We start from the raw sequence: 17,947 nt of genomic DNA, 5'->3' as shown, positions 1-17,947 counted from the left end.
TGGCTATTCCTTTGAACAGTTTGACAAAGAATGACCACGAGCTTTTATTTCATATTTTATTGGAAGCAGAAACACAATGAGACTGCAGTCCCAGCAACCTCAACCCCCAATAAGAACAACCATAATCATTATAATTTAAAAAAAAAACAAGCCCAAAAGAAAGAATTTTTAGAAACATCTGTATAAAAAAATTCTCATGCGAGTACTTTGTACCACTACACAGCATCAGTAATACATATTTATATATTCACAAACATTTGAAAAATAGAAAACGATAATTAAATATCAAAATAAAGAAGACAACAATTGGCAGTTAAACATCAAATAATTATGCGTGCTGGCACAATACACGTTTTTTACTTTTTGTTTGTTCCTATCATGCACCGTATCTGGAAGTACCGGACCAGCAGCGCTGTGCAGGTATCTGTCTGTGTGGCCTGCTCAGTGAGACACTTCAGGACGGATCATGCATGTGTGTCCACTCGTGTCTGTGTGCTTTTCGTTGTGCTTCATCCACCTCTGTTTGTGCGTTCCTGTTCAACGTGCCAACCTGATAATCCAACACGCAGTCCGGGCCTCTGAAGGTGGAGGAAGGGGAAGAATTTCCTCTCCTAAAGTATCATTGTCAACAGCAATAAAGTTTTTGTTTTTTTCGTGGCATTTCCAGCTGCGTACCTGTTATTGATTTTGCTATTAAAAGTAGATGTGACCTCTTAATAAAAGACCTTGTACACAAACAAGATCATATTAAGGGATTGCTTAACTTTTAGCTGTGAGTAGTTTTCACTAGCAGGCAGCATGTTATATATAATGATATACGATGCATTACTTTGAATGGCTCCTGATCAGGGCCCATTAAAGTAATGCAGACGCTCTGTTATTGATCTCTAGAGTGCACGCGGCCTTTCTATACCCTTCAATAGTAGCTACATTTCCAGATTGGGCACCCAGTCGCACATAAACACCAGCTGTGCAGTCACTCGCAGCAAAATTCAAGTCTACAAAAGAGCAGCGAAACTTCACTTCACATAGTATGACGTGTGTTTGTTACATCCGAGCTATTTACAACTGCCCGACCGCAGCGATCGATCTCCGTCCCGATCGGTTTCCTCTGAGCTGACCAAATTTCCCGTCTCTGGTCAGCTCTACCGCAGCTGTGATGTTTGGCCCACCGAAACAGAGACGGAATTTACAACATATCAGACAAACGCTTGTGCTGATATAATTAGAATAATAATCCACAATGTAAACATTATAAGACTGATTCCAAATCACTCATCTACAGAGACTTTATAGATCAGATGCATAGAGTTCAGTTTGTAGGCCTTCTTCTAATAATGGGGACTTTGAAATTATTCAGGTTCGGGAGAGGGCATCTTAGTAATGAGGCAGAAAAACATCCAACCAACCGATCATCCTGTTATTATCATTATTATTATTATCATCACCCCCATGATTTGCTTTTCTGTATTTTTTGTTTTGTTCACGAGAAAACAACAAATAAATTCTTTTTTAAAGGGTATTTGTTAAAAATAGATGTCGCATTGAGAGACATGCTAGACAGCGAGTAGTCGTTTTAAAACATTTAGTTTCACATGAAAGTGACTGTAGCTTCAGGTGAACTGCTGCACGGTTTTAAACAACGTGTAAGATCTGTAAAACAAGATCAGAGTATAAATGTGTTTTTATGAGTGCAGCAAAGCCCCTGTGCTTCTTCTATTTTCACACTACATCTCTGTACTGTGGACAGTAGGCCCTCTTTTAAATGTCAGATCCAGACCTGGCTCGGTCTGGATCTGCAGCCCTTTAGCAGAGATCGCGTTTCTCACTCACGATTAAGGGTTACGGCATCTGCAGGTGGATCATTAGACGCGATAAGCGCTGGATCATTACCGGTATGTGCTCTCCCCGTGCTGGGGAATGTGCTGTTGTGTAACCCACGTGGTTATTTTAGCTTCTCAGGGACTGTGTTTTTAATCATCTAATTATACATGTAGGACTTTAATTAGCACGTACTTTTTAAAGGCAGTTGACTGTCCTTACAGGGCTGCCTGGCTGAGGAATGTTTGCAGTAAACCAGATGGGAATATCCACCACACAATATAAGCTTGGTCTGTGCTAAATTAAACAAACTGAACGAAACAATAAAAATCCCCCGAATCTTATCGCACTCCCGCTCCACCCGCTGTCACGTCCTTCACTTGTGATGGCTTTCAGTGATTACATTTGCAGGTGACAGACAACACGGGCGGTCACACGAGGTTGACATTAGAACGTATTACAAACACATCACACATTCACACACTCATTTTCACACACATACAGTCCGATGATTTACAGCGCTTTATCATCAGGCTCCACTCTCTATTATATAGGAAACAGGACATACATAATGTGCAAGGGTCAACAAGACGGAAGGCATTAAGGGTGTCAGGCAGTGTGCTCTGTTACAGGGTAGACGGACAGAGAGACGGACGAGGACAATCTTTACCCGACCACAGTTCCATCGAACAATCCTGTATTTATCTTTACATATGTCCTTAATATTTTATATATATATATATATGTGATGATATATATATATAGAATTATTAAAATATAGATATAATCTGGAAGAAAAAAGTAAATAAATATTAAACTCATCATAACTAAATAGTGCTTTGTTCCCTGTATGTGTTCCCCACCCAATATCTGGAATGTTTGAGGCTGCAGCCGTTGTAGTTGTTTACGGGTCAAGTGGACAGTTGGTCCGGTTGTGCTTAGGGCTGGTCTTGGCATATTTGAGCAATTCCTTGTTGGCACTTGCGGTCCCTTCTCTAAGCGGTTGCAAACTAGGGAAGGGACGAGAGGAGCTGGGGATCGGTAAAGTTGAGGGTAAGGTTAAAAAGGCAGAGAAAGAGTGAGAAAGAAAGCCAAAATATTAAAGGCTACAAGATATTTCTCACTCTGACCAGTCAAGTGAGGTGTGCGTGTGTGTGTGGGATGGCATGGCTCTCCTCTGGGAATAGAGGAAAGTAGTTATATGCTCTAAGATTAAACTCTATGTATAACTGAATCAAAAACATGTTTGATGAAGTCAGTAACAATAAAGACACTGGTGCGTTTTCAGAAAACGAGTGATGCTTTGCTTCGCACTCTGTCATTTCCACTGAAATAAATGTATTTACAGTATGTGTGGCGACTCTTGTCTTATGTGTGCTTTTACAACACTGGATAATTGGGGCAGTGGCTTGCAGTGGCTCAGGAGAGCTCCTGGGCAGATACTCTGATCGGATTCGAGTTCCTGACATGGCATTTTAAACTGCGATTTGGCCCCCTAGCTACGGCCCTCCTCAGCAGAGCGCTGGTCGGACTTGAGCTTGACGAACTCCTTGGCCACGTCGTCGTTGTTGCGCTGGGAGAGGATGCGCAGGACGGTCAGTCCCGTCTCATCCATGTGGATGCGTTTACCCAGCGGCAGCCAGCAGGCGGCGCTGCCCTTAGGGGCCACGTCCTTCAGCTGAAGGACAGCCATGCCCACAGTGCGGTCCTCTCGAGCAAAGCAGTAGTCCTTCACGCACACCTGCAGCTCGTAGCACTCAGGACCCACCTCGTTACTCAGGGTGCTGCAGAGTGGGGCGATGGAGAATATTACAAAAATCTCTCAAAACAATCCCTCAAATCATCGCTGTACATGAACCACTTACAAAGTGAAGGTCTCGTTGTATTTGGGAGCCCAGCTGTTGTTCTTCGACTTCGTGGCGTACTTCCTCTTCTTGTCACTGAGGTGAGGGCCGATGATATAGACCTCCACAAAAGGCCGGAATATTCCCTGCGTCTGCCACCTCAGGTCATTTGCAGCGACCACTGAAACAGACAGAAAGACAGAGCTAAAGGAAGGAAAGAGAGCGGGAAGGTGTGGGTGACTGTGAGATTCGTGTGGAGAAAATGTGTGAAAAAGTGGAGCGGTGAGCGAGGGCGAGTGAACAGGAAACTCAGACAATACTGGCTCTCCCTCAGGCCTCACATTCAGTTTATGGTCAAGATAATGAAAATAGAATTGGAAGAGTATTCATTATTGAATCATATTTTTCTATGGCAGATGAAAGTTAGAGCTATATTTTGGTGCCCTGTTATGACCATACAGTCCTGCCTGCGGGGTCTACTAATGTTTAAATGTTAAACTATGACTTGAATGTTATTTCCAGAAATATCCTCAGATTCAGTCCCAAAAAATGTGAAAACAAAAAAGATACAAAATATTTCTGCTCACCTTTCACTGTGACTTTGTGCTCTCCGGTGTTCGGGTGAGTGAAAATCTCCACATGGATGGACACTTCTCCTACAGCATCGTCCACCCCAGAGCCTGACGGGACAGGACAGAGAGTAAAAGTGTCATTAATACCCTTGAGTCTCTAAATCTCCACTGTGCTCATGTCGCAGCCACTGTGCCCTCTATTTCAAATTCTCCTCCATAATTTAATTTAAAAAAAAGTCACACTTCCATTTCAGTTTCACAAAAGAAACAACGAAATGGACTCAGTTATAACCTGGTGAATATAAAGGAGAGTACTGACTATTCAAATGTTTCTTTATAAAATAATAGCGTTTAAAATAAAGCACAGAGTTCTGTTTGTGCATATGTTGTGGTCTGGAAGTGGACATTCAGACAAAGCAGCTATGAGTGGGCATACGTGTTTAATACCGGTAGTGTATAATAATAACAATAAGCCTGCAATAGCTGTATTATCTCCTTTGGTAATGCATTCTACGTTATGATTAAACCTGAGCAACTGAGAGGCAATCACTGTGGTAACTGTTGCCCACTCATAGATGCAAGGTGTCTGTTAGGATGCGGGGTGGTTAGTAAGAGGCAGAGAAGAAGACAGGAGAGAAGCTGGAGAAGGTCAGCTAACGGTGTGGATCCCCCCCACCGACACAGATCATGTCTGGGCATGCTCAGATGGATACACCCATTCCTTGGTAAAGTCTTTTACCCAAGCATGGTCAAGAGGAGGGCCAAGAGAGGGAGGGACCACGTGGAGGGAGAAGCAGCTCGGCCTCCCCGGCCCGTCGGTATAGGATGACACTACTGATGCCTGACTGCTTTAATAAAGCTTTCTGCAAGAAGAGCGAATAGACGTTTTTTCATATTTTCTGCTCTTTTGTCCTTTTAATGTCTATATTTCCATTCTTGAAAAGAGATTGCTCTTTTTCCTCGTTTAGTTTTTTCATCATTTAATGTAAGTTTATGGATCGAGAGCGACACGCACCCTCATAACTGACCGCTCAGATGTTACCTAGTTAAAATCAGTAATTTCATTGCATTTCAATCACAAACACCAAAGCCATTTAACTGTTCCATCTCTATGCTACGCCAGACCTGGGCTTGTTTGGGGTCCTTGGAGTTCTACTTTTTGCCTGAGGAAGAAGATGACAAGTCTAGATGGCTTTTACCAGGCTCTAACACCTTTGTCTGGGAGGGAGGATGATGATCTTTCCTTGTGCCGCATGTGAACAAGCGGTTTATATCCACGTACAACTCCAGAAGGATACAGTGACAGATGGACATTAATTTTCAGTGTTTTAATTAGCGTCTTCACTCTGTCAACGGTATCTTTGTGGCAACGACCAGAAGCCTGTGTGTTTGTGTTTTTAACCAGCCGCCCACTAAACAAGGTGTCTGTGGGAGTTAGACGGCAGAGTGTTCCTGGCACGCGGCTCTCTGCATCTCTCAGGGGAGCATTATGGGATTGCTGGTTTCACTGCCAACAGGACCAAAGAGAGCAGCAGTCATCCATCTGGCCTTGTCTACTCAGTAGAGGACATCCATGAGAGATGAGAAAGAAACTTTTCTGGCTGGGAGGCAGGAAGATGTTGCCAAGAAAAAGCAGCCCCTTTCTCCGTTAACAAACACAGCAATCAGAGGCACATTTTGCACCATATTGCAAAACGTCACCAAAATAGATATTAAATCTCAGAATTGTACTTTAAATGTGCCAAAGCATCGCCTGAGTTTGCCACTTATTCACAAATGAGTTGATTATTTTAACCGCAAATATCGGCGCTCACAGCCAGCAGCACGCGAGAGCAACCGTCGGCGCTGATCAAAGACTCTTTCAGCTACGAGTAAATTCCACTGAGCTTTGGTCATTCATCCTGCTCTAATCATCCACTCTAATATGGTTGGAGAAACTACTCAGTGAAATCTGTTTGACAGGGAGTTAATTTGCTTCCTTGTTACAGTCAGGGACATTCACCAGCTGGCAGGAAGGCTAAAGATACGCTGCTTTGCTGCTTGTTTATTCAATCTCAAATAGATGATTTTCCATAAAACTTGCAAAAAGGAGTATTTGAATTATTTCCAGTCATACTTCATCAGAACTAAAAAGCTGGTGTCACCATTTTGAACAGGTAAAGGATGAGAAAGTGAGATTCAGCTCAGTCAGACAATCAAACTTGAGAACACACCAGTTCAGAGCAACACTTAAAAAGCTCGACTATTCCAACAAAATTCATTTGCTAGTATTTGTTGGTAGTGGATACCTTTCACAGTTAGGCATTAATCTGCTTAAAAATCTTTGAATGCTTTTCTTTGCTTACACATTTCCATCTTTGGTCTCTTTCCAGAGGAAAGTGACACAACTTGACGTGTAACAGATTTACTTCAATGTCTTTCTGACTGCAGTGTTAACAATGTCATATTGAGCTGCTCAGCCGAGATGACTGTCAGGGCGCTAGGGCTTGCGCAGCACCAGATCATCATCGAAGCATCAAATGAAACGGCGAAGCCAAGTGCACACACAAACAGCAGAATGCATATGTCTCTCCGTGTGAGCGTGTATGAACATACCGCATCTGAGAGCAAGTCAGACTTTTTTATTCTGATCTAAAGAGATGGAAATCAGACCACCTGACCCGATGGACTGTTTGTGATTGGCTAGATCTGTTAAGGGGAGATGAGCTGAGAACCCTTTCCCATCACTGCTTTGGGGAGGGTGGCACTGTGTGTGGAAGCTGACTGGGTGTTTCCATCTCTGCCTGTTTTTGGATGCGATCGCAGGGTAGCAAAGGACAGAGAGCTCTCCCAGACAAACTAAGCCAACAGCCATCATCATCTTTATAATAATCCTACTCTTCCTCATCAAGCATCTGCCATTTCAAAAACAGTGGGAGGGACAGTGACACTGTAAAAAAAAGATTTTCTCTCAGTGTTTCTGGAAATAAATAATTGCTTCTACAACCTGAGGACAGACTCATCAGATTGCTTTGCTCAGTCACGTACTTTCCCACGTGTACACACACACACACACACATAGCCCCCTGGCTTCTCTGGGTGACATCATGCTGCATCAGAATTCCTCCACGCTTTAATGCATTTCTATTATATTTGTCTGATGTCCGCACATCATGCGTCGTGTCTGCTCATACATACTGTCCACGGCGTATGTATTCAGCGCAGTTCTGTACATACAGACATCAGTGTGTACGTTTCATGCATGAATGCATAAAGTTACCATTCTTGTTGTGGTGGTGGGCATGTACGTGTGTTCAAAAAGGCAGAGAGTGTGTTCAGTCTGTGCATTGCATTTGTCTGTTGGGATGAATCTGAGCAGGCAGGAGAGTTTCAGGATGCACATGGGGGGAGGGGGGGGGGGGGGGGGTGAAAGGTGGAGGTTGCTGGGCTTTGTTCTGGAGGCTCTCTGGTGGTCCTGGGTGTCTCAGAGCCACATACCCTTTTCTGGGTAAACATCCTCACTAGTGGTGAATCTCACCCCCTTCCCGCCGAACACTGTCCCACAGACGGGGCAGGAGGAGGGAGTAGACAGAGAAAGGAGACACACGAAGAAATATGAGGTTTGCAGAGAGTTTCACAATTACAGAGTAGAAAACAGACCAACATGTAAAAAGCATTTTCCCTAATTTGTTGGGGAAATTGAGCTACTTCTACCAAATAAGCATTATTCTGATCTGCAGTGAAAAAACTGTGTCTTGCAACATCAAAAGCTAGGTATGCTCCAAAAGCCACATGGCATTAATTAAAAAATTCAATTTTAAATGATTATCCACTCGAATGGCATGTCTACCAGTGGCGCTCGGGGACTGTGTGTGAGCGTCTGATGGCAGAAACGGGATGGCTGTTACACAGCTATGTGACGGGAGGACGGAGGCTGAGAAGCAGCATCAAAGAGAAGGAAAACAGAGTGGGTAGGTATTTATTTTTTCATTGCAAATAGCTGTCAGATCATCTACAGAATAGTGGCTGCAGTTCCAGAAGCTTGCTATCAGGAGACTCAGCATTTCAGAGCAGTGAGAAATATTGTGCTGCCGCAGTCTCAATTTTACGCTCTACCAGGCACGTGAGATACTTTGAGCATATAGAAACTTGGCATTTGGGAAACCCTAACATCAACAGAGGGGGCAGCGAGAGGGGCTCCTCTGAGAGTGTGAGCGAAGAAGGAATACATTTCCCTTCCTCAGAGAATTATGTAAGATGCTGTAGGTAGTTAAGCTCATACTTAACAACTGAAGATACTGGAAGGTAAAGCAAATTCAAAGCCCCTCAGAGACAGACAGATTTGTACGTTACCTTGAGCGTTCTGCGATTGGACAAAGGTCTTTATGAGTTTGTCTGTGGCCTGCGTGTAAAGGGACAGGGCATAGTGGAGAGACTGAAGGTCAGGACTCTTCTCCAGGAATGTCTTCTTCAGACCCACACCACCAGCATGGAAATATTGCTGTCACATAAAAGGGTGGGAAAAAAACCTATATTTTACCAACATCTTCCGACCAGCAGCTGACTGAGAAATAAAATGGCACAAATAATTATAAACGCAGCAGAGTGATCATCAGCAGGAGTAACTATCTAACCATCAACGAATCCTGACATTCCCACAGTCACACATGAATCCAACACTAAACCAATCAATACTGACAACTGCAGATAACAATTCAAAACGCTTCTATGATGTGCAAATTAGAGCCCCCGTAGAGCTTTAAATAATCGTTTTAACATTTGGTGCTATGTGGGTGCCTGTGTTATCTTGGGAAAATGCTTTGGGAGTGAAATTATGTGTTATTTTTCTTTTATTAATTCATCCTAAAGGGATAAAAAGCCCTCATTTCCTGGTCCCAAACTCTGGGTTTTAAGATTGTACATTTATGAATTCTTGTTTCCTGAAACACTTGCACTGATAATAAAGAGAATATTCAATGTTTAATCATTGAAAATGAAAGTGAATCTCTACCTTGATGGTGTCGAGAGCCAACTCTATCACAGCACACTGCTTGGGTGTTAGTGCTTTGGCCTCCTCACGAACCATGTGCTCCTAAAGATGCCAGCAGGAGAGGCATAAAGCAAAATGACCAATATGTCCCCCTCATATGCTCTTCCGCATATTTTCTAAGCAATTAGAGACTCAGTCCGAAGCACTGGTGCTGGGCCCAGAGCGTAAGTGTAGCAGAAACATATTGTACCTTCAGCTTGGACAGCTGTCCGAGCTCCTTGGCAGCGTTAAAGATGAGCTGAGTGCCCTGGAAGAGACAGAAAGGCAGGAGGAGGAACAAGAAAGGTAGACAAGCAGAGAGAAAGAGAGAGAGAGGAGCGTTGTTATTATCGTGACAAAACAATGGCGGCGGTAAATGGCTTAGTGTCACACAGAGGACAGCGACGTTTCTGACACACACATTCATAAACAGTCACTCTGAACCGCTTTACAGATGTCACGGTACATTTTCCTTCAAGTGCTGTTATCACACTTATCTGTCTTTTAATCATTCCAAAACATTACACACAAACACTACAAGGAGAAGGGAAAGTGGCTCAGCTCGTAGTAAGGGCAGGAAAATAGACATATTTGTGCACTCAAATGCACACAGACACTCTCTCTCTCTCTCTCTCTCTGTCTCTCTCTCTCTCTCTCACACACACACACACACACACACACACACACACACACACACACACACACACACACACACACACACACACACACACATATTTAGCAGCTTTAAAATTTCACTGTGGTGTGTGCTGGTATTTATGGGTCCAGCCTAATGCAGTACTCTTGTAAGAGGATGTATCACTAAGTACTGCTGACTGTGGTTACAAATACGGTTTTGAAAGTTTACCAAAACCAACTGTAGTTTAGTATTCTTTCAAATAATGCAATAAAAGAATAGCATAAAAGTTTCAGGAAGAGTTTTATTAGCAAATAATAGAGTGCACTGAAACTGTGGGGAAGCAACAGGGAAGAATAATCCAGCATCCCTCCACTGCTACTCTATGCTAAACTGTCAGAAGTCGTGCAGATAGATGTGCCTTTGGTTGCAGGGGCTGCTGTGATGAATATACTTTTTTACCCTGCAAGCTTGGCTTCCCTTTGATTTGGCTGTGAAGCTAAACCACACTCTGTTTTTTTGGTTTTTTTTGCACATAGACAGCCAGGTCTGAGTCAAATTAAGTGACTGCTGAACACCCCGACTTTCTGTGTGTGTTATGTTTAAGTCACAAATGTCTACATCCAATAGAGGTATGTTTACAGCACACTATAAAAAGCACTATGTAGATAGTGAAAAAAACAATATTTCCACTGCTTTGTTTGACTGGGGAGCTGAGGGAGAGAGACATAGACATGGAGAGAAGACGTGGAGGAGAGAGACAAGACACATTGATCTAAAGGGGTTTAGTCCTTACATCGCTGTGAGAAGCACTCTTCAGCCTCCCCTGGAAAGAGAGCATGTGGTTAATACTTCAAGCAGTGGCCAGTCCCTGCTGTCTGACTTCACGCTCACTGGCTGCATAAGAGCGTGCAATCAAAAGCTCAGATGTTGCTTTAAAAATGTTAATGAATGTTGAAAAACCCTCGTCAGTTTTTTCAGTTTATTTCTTTTTTTGATCGATTGCCAATCCAACATTATGAGAGTAAATGCTTTGGCTGCACTCTGTTCACTTATGATCATTGCAGAGATATTGTTTGCATGTGGTCTGATATTTCAGCCAGGCCACATGTAACCTGTTTGCATGCAATCCAAAGCAAAAACAGTGCCAGGAAGCACAAACAAAAAAGGAAAAATCTAAATGTATCTCAGCAAGTAATAGTTTCCATTAAAGAAATGTAAAATAACATCTTGGTCAAAGTTAAAAGAAAAATTTTACTTAGGGGAAACATATGCATACTCTCTTTAAAATGTTCAATAAGAAATTCATTTTCTGGCTATCAATCATAGCGCACAAACATTTTCCCTGCATGAAAAATACAGGGAGCTCAGTCTCCTGAACAAAGTCACAGACTAAAATTGGGGTTATCATGAAAGAAATTGTTTTACAATATTTAGATTTATGCACAAATTAAACAGGATGGTGCTAGTGAGTTTTAGGTGTGATGGCAGGCTGATAGGCCAATAGTTTTACCAGTTTCTTAGTGGAATCACTGAAAGATTATATTTTCAATAATTATTCAGCATTAAAGCTCTGTGCAGTAACTTCCATCCAAAGAACAACTTTAGAGTCTGCATCTTTATGATGTTAAACCAGCTTCTCTTAAATAATTTATTGGAAGTTACCAGAGATCAGAATGAATAACTTGACATTAAAGTAAATGTTTTCATCCATCTTTAGGCTGTCAGCATCAGAAAGTGAAATATTTGGTCCTAAGACATTAAGAAAACAAACCGTGTACCTCATTTGCACAACCTAAACCCAAGAAATAGCATCAGGACTATTTATAAAAACACAATGACAGTAATTATAGCAACAACAGAACACGAAACCAAACCAGAAGAGACCAACAGGACAGGTCCGCAGAGACATACAGTGCACTACAGTGTCGTACAGGATACTGAGAGAAGACTGCAGTGTTGAAATAGATCAGATGCAAGCAACAAACCCACAGTAGGGGGTAGGAAGGCAGGACACAGTTCAAACAGGTAGGAAAGGTGGGGACAGTGGGGTGAAAGGATTGGAAAGGGCGGAAAAGGGGTGCTGGAGTTTGGTCAGGACAGTAGATACCAAGCTACCGAGAGATCAGTCACCTCACCGGGGTCCCCATAAAGGGCGCAATGCATGAGAAGAAACAAGCCAAACCCAGGCACAACAGAGGAGAGGAGTACCACTTCCTGTTTGAGGAGAGCGTTCATGAAGAAGAGACAGCAGAAAAGGGAGAGGGGGCTAATCGGTGAAGATTGCTGAGGGGTGGGGTGGGACCTATTAGAACTAGTTAGGAATGCACCATGCTCCTGTCTTCTCAAGCGAGAGACAGACTTGGAGGAGAGAAGAGAAAAGAGGAGACATGAGACAGATCAAAGAGGTGAGGTCGTGAGAAGGCAGACGGTGTGATGTGGGGTAAAAACAGGGGAAGATCGCAGCCACATATAGCAGAGAAATTGACCACCGTGGACTGACAGACAGACAAACACACAGGAGTGCTGTACTTACAATCATCTGTGGAGGGAGAGCGGTGGGAGCAGGATGTAATAGTAATCACAACAACAACAACCAGAGAGAAGGGTCAGTCAAGCTGCAAAGAGCCCCACATCAATCAAAATCACAAGTTTGGGCCCCAGGCCTGGAGGGACGTGGAGCAACTGACACCTGTTTAGAGCCTGGACTAAGCACAGGTAGAGAACTGAGCAGGCAGCCATAACACCTAAGCTAACTCGTTACAGCGTCATCTCTTTGCTCATAAAGCAAATATGAGGTTTAACTTTCAGCAGCTTCACATGAAGAGTGTCGCTGTCGGTGTGATCGTGCAGCTTTGGCGCACATTAAACTCTGCGTCCTGTGACTGAAGGTAACAGTAACCACAGATTATCACTTTAATATCAGTGATATGAGGCTCTTTAGTTAATAACCAAACATAAATAACACATATACCAAAAACAAACAAAAGAAGAGCGGCTGCTTTCCAAAATGTATCATTCTTTTCAGAAGTGGGTCGGATCCTTTAGGCTAGCATTTTTCTGCAACTCTGATGTGAGTTACTCATAAATCAGGAATCTCTCCAAACAACTGACATACTGGAGAGCAGCCATGAGCTGGTGTAGGAATGATATGGTGCAGTCCTTTTTTTCTTTTGCTTTTTAAGGGTTTCGTCTGGATTGTTTGGAAGAATGAAGGCACCTGCAGGGCAATGCTGCATATACTGCGTGTAGAGGGGGTGAGAAGAGGGTAGGATGTAGATGTGATGCAAAAACTGTTTGATCTTTTGCTTATGCATGGGCCATGTTGGATTGCAACACACACAAAATGTCTGCATTTGTTTTCCCTTCTCTCGTTCTCCACCTCCTTCTTCTTTCTTTCTGTCCTTTGATGTTGCCTTGGCAGTAACAGGTGAGTGTAAGTAGAACGTACTTGTGCACGTGTAGGTCTTATATACTGCTGGGGTCACCATATGGACATGTAATATCTTCATTTATGTTGCTATAAACATCCGCATGGACTTCAAATAATCATTAAACATTTTGTAAAGAGATGATAGCGATGGATATGTGTACATGTCTCTTTCTTCTACACAAATTAGCCAAGAAAACATCTCTAAATATGTCTATTTTGTGTATTTGTATGTTCTTTTGTGCATTTATACTTCTATGCGCTCTTACCGTTTGGTCTGTGAGCGGTGGCAGAACGATGGTCTTCTCCATGGTGTTCATCACCAGCTTCCACAGCTCCTTCAACACACGTTTCAGCACGGTCTTTTCACAGATCTTAGCAAACAAAGTCAGGCTGGCAGGAGGAGGGAGAGACACAAGTGGGAAGGAGACGTAAGTATTAAGCAGCAGAGGGGAAAAGACAGAGTCTACCTGAAGAAAAATCGGATCATGAAAAGAAAAGGAGGTAATATGAAAAAGAGAAATACCTTCATGAGGGAAAAAACGCTCAGAAAAGCAGAAAATTTGGGGAAATTTCAATATTTTTCATTCATTCACAGGCAAATAAAGTCATGGACGTTTCCAAGTCATTCCTACAAAAACCAGGGTGGTTGTGGCATCCTATTATTGCACCACAGGTAAATTCAGTGAACTCTTTAGAAACCGTTAATTCATAAATGTTTGTAAAGACAGCGTGCACGGCTAGGTGATGGATTGTATACTGTACACCTGTGGGAATGGGACTGAAAACACCCAAATTCAAAGATTAAAAGATGCGGACTAATACTTTTATCCATATATCGTATAACCACAACCAACAAAGCCAAAGATTCAAATAATCACATCAGTGTATTCACTGGTAATCCCTGAAAGATGAAAGCTCAGTCTCCAGAGTGTTTTAAAGGTCGTTTTTTTTTTCTACTCTTTCATCTTGATGATGTTATTGTGCAGGAATATCTCCAGATCTAGCCACGAGCATCGCTACCCTACCCACCTACAGTTCAAACCTTCAATCTGCAAGTCAATCAGGCAGTCAGTCAGAAGAAACTTGCTTCCAAATAGGGAATCATCTTAAGCTAAAGATTGGCTCACTTGCTGTCCAGGAACTCCATGATTGGCTGCAGGACATTGTCAGCATCCTGGGCCACGCTGCTGGCATTTCCCACATTTGAGGTTCCCTTAACCTGAGCCAAGATGTCTCCCATCTGCTTAACATTTTCCTCAATATGAGGCTGGAAACTACAGAGGATGAAAGGGAGAAGCGTTTAAGAGACTGCATCTGTAGCATTCATTTGCATATGAATATGTGTGAGCGTGTTCCCACCTGACAGCAAAGACCCTGCTGAGATCATCCATGACATTGTTGAGTTTGACTTGCAGGTCTTTCAGGATATCACTAGCTTCAACACACAGCTAAAATGCCACAATAAAAACACACAAACTCACTCAGCTGTTTGGGTTGACTGGCGGCTGTGCGATAGGATAATAATAACACATGGCTGATATACTAGGATTAGGAACTATGTCTGAATAATTAAACAGTCTAAGTTTTGGCTGTTTGCGAGTGGAGAAGAGTCACTCACATCTTTTCCACCCATGGCTTCAAACATCTTCTCCAGCTGAACCCTCAGCTGCTGGATGTTGTTGATCAGGATGCAGGGCTAAAAAGAAGCGGACACATGTGCATGTTTTTATGTTTATTCCAAAAGTTGGCTTTCGGTTTTTGCCAAACGGAATAAAATGAGGCCATCTGTGGAAAAACCACATTGGGTCATTATGTTTTTGGCCACTCACCACTTTCTCCATGGTGACATAGTTGGCAAACAGCTTGGAGATGATGTCAGCATAGGACAGAAGCACATTGCTGATGGTCTGGAGAAGAAAACAACAAAGAAGAGAAAAAGAGAAATTATAAGGAAATATTTTTTTTTCTGCTCTTGTGTAAAGTGTCCTTGGGTTTCTTGAAAGGCGCTATACAAATCCAAGTTCTTCTTCTTCTTATTATTATTATTATAAAAAATGTTGCAACATGTACAGAAAAAAAATTGAAGACCTCAGTCTTGCATTTTTATTTTGTAACCTGCAAATGACATTTTCACTGCACCTACCTTGGCGAAGCGCTTCATGTAGTGTCCTACAATCTGTGGATCTGGGCACTCTAACTTCCTGATGATCTCAAAGCTCTGGTTGAGCTGGGAAAAGACATCCACAACCGAACAGGAGAACAGAGCATGCTCCGATGTGACCTGGAACTGCAGGGCAGAAAAGATACGCGGGAAGATTAAAAACTGGGAAAAGTTAAAGGAGAAAAAGTCACGAGAAGGGGATGAATAAGGTTGCAGGTGAGAACGTGTGCCCGTCTAAGACCATACAGACAGACCATTAGATGCATTATTAAACTGGACCTTTGATATATTTCACTGCCTGTACAGAGACTCTGACCTCCCAGAGCCAGCCGTACAGACAGTTAGACAGCCATCCAGTGACAGGTGGGAGCTCCTGTCTGTCTCCTTGTAATTGGCTGCTGGTTACCGCCTGGTCCTTAATTGGCTAGAGGTGAGTGTGTAGGTGCTACTCCAGGGAGTCAGGGTAATGAGTTGAGGACAGCTTTTCTGCAGTCAAACCTTTGGAATAAGGCCATTAATTTACAATGTCCTGCTGTAACAGAATCATCTTTGGCTTTAAGCATATGCCAGTCTCAGGCACTCTTTTTGAAAACTTCCCAAGAATCTGCACTGCTGAGTCCATGCTTTCTATTTCAGTCTTTGAAGAATGCAGGGGAGACAGGAGAACGTGTGGGAGGCGGGGCGGGAGTGGGGAAGAAACTTTGGATGATAACTCTGAGTGTGACAGAGGAAGTACAAAGGATGGATTACAATAATTCTGCTTGAATAACAACAGCGACTCAGCGCTTCAAGAGGGCTGAAGGAGAGATAAGGAGGAAGAGAGCTGGAAACTTTTACCCCATCTTTTTTGTCTCTTTCCAAAGCACCGTGCAGAAAGTCACGAGACACTTCTTCGTTTTCATCCAGCCACTGGATGACAAATGGCTCAAACCACCTACGGGGAGCAACAGTTTAGATATTTGCAAACTAAGTTCGAGCATTTCAAAAATATATTCTATAATTCTTTTTCACCGGATGCGTCTGTTTCTACAAAACAAGATGCTACTCACGCAGGATATTCAGGCACTCTGCTCTTGAAGAAGGGTAGGTCCTTGCAGTACTCGTTGTACAGCCACTTGACCTTGAAGTGCAGGTTCATGTAATCTGCACTCTTGCACAGGCGGTTTTTTTCATGCTCTGTGAAAAGGAGAAAACACATATTTCCAGGACTGTTTAGGTGGCCAGCATTTCCTGCAGGTCTGTTATGCACAGAGAAACTGAAAAACTGACACTTTACAGATAATTTTATAGAATAAATAGTTTTAAAATACACAAACATGATTCCAGTCATGCTTGGATAGAGCCAAATCCTCTTTTTTTTCCATTTATCAAAACTTATCAGAAACTTTATTTTTATTTTTATGCATGATAACTTTTAAAAATACTTTTTTAAAATATCAGATAAAAAATATGCATGCTAGAAATCAGAATATGCATATCACAAGATCTACCAAAATTAAAATATTTTGCTGCATTGTTGTCAGCAGCGGTACTGGAAGATTTAAATCAGGCAGGCAGTTAGTCAGCAAGAACAGCTGCTTGTCATGGAGCACACATTTAGTGTGTGTGTGTGTGTGTGTGTGTGTGGGCGTATGTGTTTTAATGATTAAAATGTTTTTTTGTTTTTGGAGGATGTAGATAGCCACGAGTGGAATAACTGGATCATTTTATTGCTAATACAAAAACAAAACTAGCGTATAGTGTTTGTATGACTGTAACATTCAAGAGAGTTTAATATAATAGGTGGCTTTTTAATATCCATTTGTATATACTGAGTGGGAGTACAGCTAGGGCCAATAACCAGTGTGCTGAACTACCTGCAGCAGATAGTTAAACAAAAGCACAGACGTTTAATTAAATTCTCTGAATATTAATTGGATTCTTTTCTTTTCTGTGTTTTTGTATGCTCGCTACTTTTAAGACTACAGAACAATACTAACTGTATTATCTGTTTTTACTCACCTTCCATTGCATACTTCATATCCTGAGCAAATAAGTTCCACATAACTTCCGCGCTGATTTTACCCACATTGAGCTCCTGAGGGAATCTGGATGCAGAAGGAGAACATGTAACCGGGAAAGCTGACGAGAGCCTCAGAGTGCAGTTTTAATGGCACTATGAGAAACTGTGGATAACTACATAACATTAAAATGTCATTAAACCCATTCTGTTTTAATTTGTACAAGGAAACAAAGCAAATACAAAGGCAGAACGGCCGTGTAGAAAACTTAGAGACATACTGATTTAGGCAAGGAGTGTAAGAGTTCTTGTCTTCCTCAATGATTGAGACGATAAGTGTGATAAACTTGGACCAGAAGTCGAGGTTTTTGATGCTGGGTCCTTGCTCCTCTGGGGGCACAGCACCCTGCTTGGCCTGGGAAAGCAACAACATGAGTGGCGTTATAATGACTCATGACAATGACTTTCTGAGGAA

At 42.4% G+C, this 17,947-nt stretch overlaps 1 protein-coding gene across 1 annotated transcript in view; it reads right to left on the bottom strand.

Annotated features, from left to right (window-relative positions):
- Positions 1-11: 11 nt before the first annotated feature.
- The window catches only part of unc13a (unc-13 homolog A (C. elegans)), a 46,023-nt gene continuing 28,087 nt past the window's right edge, over positions 12-17,947 (bottom strand). The window contains exons 26-43 of the mRNA XM_063467425.1: positions 17,754-17,887; positions 17,475-17,560; positions 16,523-16,649; positions 16,311-16,407; positions 15,456-15,599; positions 15,142-15,219; positions 14,931-15,008; positions 14,672-14,760; positions 14,440-14,586; positions 13,579-13,702; positions 10,676-10,705; positions 9,457-9,513; positions 9,228-9,308; positions 8,570-8,717; positions 7,715-7,771; positions 4,253-4,345; positions 3,687-3,846; positions 12-3,605 (exon numbers count right to left, since the gene is read on the bottom strand). Coding sequence (XP_063323495.1) covers positions 3,317-3,605; positions 3,687-3,846; positions 4,253-4,345; positions 7,715-7,771; positions 8,570-8,717; positions 9,228-9,308; positions 9,457-9,513; positions 10,676-10,705; positions 13,579-13,702; positions 14,440-14,586; positions 14,672-14,760; positions 14,931-15,008; positions 15,142-15,219; positions 15,456-15,599; positions 16,311-16,407; positions 16,523-16,649; positions 17,475-17,560; positions 17,754-17,887 — 2,019 coding nt within the window. The 3' untranslated portion in view covers positions 12-3,316. The remainder of the gene's footprint in view (positions 3,606-3,686; positions 3,847-4,252; positions 4,346-7,714; positions 7,772-8,569; positions 8,718-9,227; positions 9,309-9,456; positions 9,514-10,675; positions 10,706-13,578; positions 13,703-14,439; positions 14,587-14,671; positions 14,761-14,930; positions 15,009-15,141; positions 15,220-15,455; positions 15,600-16,310; positions 16,408-16,522; positions 16,650-17,474; positions 17,561-17,753; positions 17,888-17,947) is intronic.

This window comes from Pelmatolapia mariae, linkage group LG23 (assembly GCF_036321145.2).
Source record: "Pelmatolapia mariae isolate MD_Pm_ZW linkage group LG23, Pm_UMD_F_2, whole genome shotgun sequence".
NCBI classification, from domain to species: domain Eukaryota; kingdom Metazoa; phylum Chordata; class Actinopteri; order Cichliformes; family Cichlidae; genus Pelmatolapia; species Pelmatolapia mariae.
This window is presented reverse-complemented; position numbering and strand designations above follow the sequence as displayed.